This window comes from Colobus angolensis, unplaced genomic scaffold (genome assembly GCF_000951035.1).
Source record: "Colobus angolensis palliatus isolate OR3802 unplaced genomic scaffold, Cang.pa_1.0 Scaffold168, whole genome shotgun sequence".
Classification (NCBI taxonomy): Eukaryota; Metazoa; Chordata; class Mammalia; order Primates; family Cercopithecidae; genus Colobus; species Colobus angolensis.
In genome coordinates this window covers 5,741,783-5,746,400 of record NW_012114799.1, presented here as the reverse complement: position 1 = coordinate 5,746,400, position 4,618 = coordinate 5,741,783, and the positions used below count along the sequence as shown (strand labels likewise).

The 4,618-nt window shown below is 37.1% G+C and overlaps 1 protein-coding gene across 2 annotated transcripts in view; it reads left to right on the top strand.

Annotated features, from left to right (window-relative positions):
• The window catches only part of DARS (aspartyl-tRNA synthetase), a 102,522-nt gene that overhangs the window by 46,966 nt on the left and 50,938 nt on the right, over positions 1 to 4,618 (top strand). For both annotated transcript variants that reach the window (XM_011937737.1, XM_011937734.1), the window contains one exon: positions 2,630 to 2,732. In XM_011937737.1, coding sequence (XP_011793127.1) covers positions 2,630 to 2,732 — 103 coding nt within the window. The remainder of the gene's footprint in view (positions 1 to 2,629; positions 2,733 to 4,618) is intronic.

The following is a 4,618-nucleotide window of genomic DNA, read 5'->3' as shown; positions in this document are numbered from 1 at the left end:
TGTGCATAACATGCAGGTTTGTTACATATGTATACTTGTGCCATGTTGGTGTGCTGCATCCATGAACTCGTCAGCACCCATCAATTCATCATTTATATCATGTATAACTCCCCAATGCAATCCCTCCCCCCTCCCCCCAATGCTTTTTCTTCTGAATTCACTCGTGTCTACAGTAAGATAGAAATAGATGTAGATACAGATGTAGCTGTATAGAGATAATAGAGCTAAATTGTCCAAAGTCATGGAATGGTTTTACTAATGTCTAAATAGGTTATGATTTTTAACAGCTGCATATAGAAATGCAGAGATTGGAAGGGTTAAAAAAATTAACTGTTCTCTGTGTCTGATTAATCCTGCCTTCTTTCCCATTGATTCAGTAGAGCAATTTGTAATTGCAGAAATTTATAGTAACTTTGGCCCTAGCTTATGAAATAGTTTATGGTTTCAGAAGTTATTCTGTAAGTTGTTTAGGACTGGAAACAATGTTCTAAATGGTGGTAGTTTTCTAGACTAGCTGATCTAATATTTTAGCACTCAGTATTACTGAATTAAAGTACTAAAAGTAGATATAGTTCCAGGTTTCAGGTCCTGAGTTAAAAGAGTCATCTGGTACTTTCGAATGAGAAAGAAGAGGAAATTTTTGTTTGCTTTAATTGGACCTACAGCCAGCCCTGGGCAGAGTATCTTTGACTACATTCCACCTTCTTTCTAGAAGGATACTAGCATGATGCGCAATCCTTAAAAGTAGATGTGTTTGGGCCAGGCGCGATGGCTCACACCTGTAATCCCAGCACTTTGGGAGGCCGAGACGGGTGGATCACCTGAGGTCAGGAGTTCGAGACCACCCTGGCCAACATGGTGAAACCCTGTCTCTGCTAAAAATATAAAAATTAGCCAGGCATGGTAGCACATGCCTGTAATCCCAGCTACTCAGCTACTCAGCTACTCAAGAGGCTAAGAGAGGAGAATCAAAAAAAAGTAGATGTGTTTGACTTGAGTTGGCTTGAAGATTGTCTGATAATGGAAGGTCTCTGGGGCCAGCAATGCCTTCTAATAGGAGTCAAAGGAGGTGAGATGAGGGGACCAAGGGGTTAGGGATATAGAAGAAAGGTAGCAGAGTGTACCTCTACTTGGGACAGGTCAAGTTGCTTGATGAAGCAGTACATTGGTACAAAGGAGAAAACCTTCCTTGTAAAGACATGTGAGATAAGCAATAGAATTCTCGCCACGCCTGAATATACACTCAGTTATCACATTTACTGGTAGGTGGCAGTCACATTGAAGATAGATTCATTCAGTGACACTAGATTGCAAGTATTAGAAAGCCCTTATAACAGTCCACTGGAACCTCTTGATCCCTTCAAGCCTTAGAAGAGCCTTACCTTAGTTAATCAACTACTTCTTTTGCCATAATAAATTCTGAGTTTCTTCAGTAGTCAAGATTTTAGCTAGGTATTAGGTGATAGCCCCAGTGCAGGAGACTTAACGAGAGTGCAAGAGATATGCATGCTGTTGATTTTTTTTTTTTTTTTAAGTTAGTTGGTAACAGACATACAGATTTCTAGGCAGTGTAACCAAGTGAAATAAACAATTTTCTTTCTTAACTACTCTTTACCTATTATCCTCATTTTGATCCTTTTTCATTGAAATGGATTCTGGTGTTCTCTTGTGTAAAGTAAGTACTGTCCGGTTTCTGGAATGTCTAATTGCACCACAACTACTAAAGACCCAAATCCTCATCATAATGAATAGAATTTTTCCATGAAAATTAAATTTTATCCTTTTCATCAACTATATATTGTGATAAACTTTGTCAGTATAATAATATACACAAAAGTAAAACTGGTACGTTTTGTATGGGAATCACCATTTTGGATTATACATTTTCTTCCTCAGTTATATACTAGTGATTAAAAAATAATCATTGTGCTTAATAAGCTACTTTATAAATTTTGTATTTTAGAATTTGAGTGTCTGGTGTTCAGAATTCAAGTTGTTATAAAAATGAGCTGCCCAGGAGATGCGTTTATTTTACGCTCATCATATATTAAACTTCATGTAGGCATCCTTTTAAATGGGAGTACACAATCCAATAGTCATAAATCCGATGACAGAGCATACTCAGAAACTAAAGATAGTGAGAATTTAATTGCAAAACAGTACCCTAATGTCCTCTTATTACCTTAAAATCTTTTCAGTTGACCTTCTTCTATTATTTAATTCCGTCACATACCAGTAATTGCATTTATTGAAGCCAGTATTTCTCATCATAGGAAATGCTGATCTTAGTGAATCTCAAAAATAGGGAGGGAAATGTTCTTTAATAAATAATTAAAAGACTTTTTACTTACTTTTCCCAATTCAGTACTGGTTTTATTACCTTTTATGTCCAGAGTATTTTATAAGTGGTAACTAAATTATGGCATCTAAAAAATCATCTCTTCAAGGAATCTCACAAGGTATGCTACATAATGGCTTATTCTAAGTAGGTTAAATAGACTGGCTTTGTCTCAAGTGGCTTACTATATTAAAGAAGAGTTTAACATATTCAGCTTTACTGCTGAAACACCAAATGAGTTCTGACACCTCTGATGAGATGATTAAAGTTGGGAATTTTTTCTCTTGACAGCATCAACAAAGAGAGCATTGTGGATGTAGAAGGTGTTGTGAGAAAAGTGAATCAGAAAATTGGAAGCTGTACACAGCAAGATGTTGAGTTACATGTTCAGAAGGTAACTTTTTTCAAAATATAAAATCACATATAGAAATAGATTTGGGTTCTAATGGTTTTTCATGTCCAATTTATATGTTCTTACTAATTAAAATTAATGTAAAATACTGAGGTTTGTAAATTAGTTACTGAATCAATTAGCTTTTATTATATAACAGATCACCCCAGTACTTAGTGACTTAAAACAACAAACATTTATTTGCTTACAATTCTGTGACGCACCCAACTGAGATACCTCATCTGCTCCATGTGACATTGGCTGGGCTGACTGATAAGTCTGGCGCATCTCTTTCTGTGACCTCCCCTCATCCAGCAGGCTAGCCCAGATATGTTGATATTCAGGTACCAGGAGGGTTCCCAAAGGCAAGAGAGCGAAACCCTAAGAATAGACACTTTTCCAGCTTCTACTTGTGTCATATCTGCTAAATATTCCACTGGTCAAAGGCACACAGCAAAACTTAGATTTAAGGGATAGAGAAATAGATTCTAGCCCTTGATGGGAGGAAAAGCAATATGATTGCAAGGGAATATACATGCAGGAGCAAGAGGAAGTATTGCAGCCATTTTTGCAAACAGTCCACCACAGCCACATAGGGAAAAATATAAAACACATCTGAAAAACTACTCACCAATATAAGTGAGTAACAATGGACCTATCTTGCTGTAAGTTTTCTGATGATGTACTTTTGTTTATTTATTCAGTTTCCATTTTTTCTTTTTTCTTTTTTTAATTATACTTTAAGTTCTAGGATACATGTGCACAACGTGCAGGTTTGTTACACATGTATACATGTGCCATGTTGGTGTGCTGCAGCCATTAACTCATCATTTACATTAGGTATTTCTCCTACTGCTATCCCTCCCCCCTCCCCTGAGCCCATGACAGGCCCTGGTGTGAGATGTTTCCCACCCTGTGTCCAAGTGTTCTCATTGTTCAGTTCCCACCTACGAGTGAGAACATGAGGTGTTTGGTTTTCTGTCCTTGCAATAGTTTCCTGAGAATGATGGTTTCCAGCTTCATACATGTCCCTACAAAGGACATGAACTCATCCTTTTTTATGGCTGCATAGTATTCCATGGTGTATATGTGCCACATTTTATTAATCCAGTCTATCATTGGTAGACATTTGGGTTGGTTCCAAGCAAAGTCTTTGCTATTGTGAATAGTGCTGCAATAAACATACATGTGCATGTGTGTTTATAGCAGCATGATTTATAATCCTTTGTGCATATACCCAGTAATGGGATGGCTGGATCAAATGGTATTTCTAGTTTTAGATCCTTGAGGAATCGCCACACTGTCTTCCACAATGGTTGAACTAGTTTACAGTCCCACCGACAGTATAAAAGTGTTTGTATTTCTTCTCCACATCCTCTCCAGCACTTGTTGTTTCCTGACTTTTTTTAATGATCGCCATTCTAACTGGTGTGAGATGGTATCTCATTGTGGTTTTGATTTGCACTTCTCTGATGGCCAGTGATGATGAGCATTTTTTCATATGTATGTTGGCTGCATAAATGTTTTTCTTTTGAGAAGTGTCTGTTCATATCCTGCACCCACTTTTTGATGGGGTGGTTTGATTTTTTCTTGTAAATTTGTTTAAGTTCTTTGTACATTCTGGATGTTAGTCCTTTGTCAGATGGGTAGATTGTAAAAATTTTCTCCCATTCTGTAGGTTGTCTGTTCACTCTGATGGTAGTTTCTTTCACTGTGCAGAAGGTCTTTAGTTTAATTGGATCCCATTTGTGAATTTTGGTTTTTGTTGCCATTGCTTTTGGTGTTTTAGTCATAAAGTCCTTACCCATGCCTATGTCCTGAATGGTATTGCCTAGGTTTTCTTCTAGGGTTTTTATGGTTTTAGGTCTAACATTTAAGTCTTTAATCCA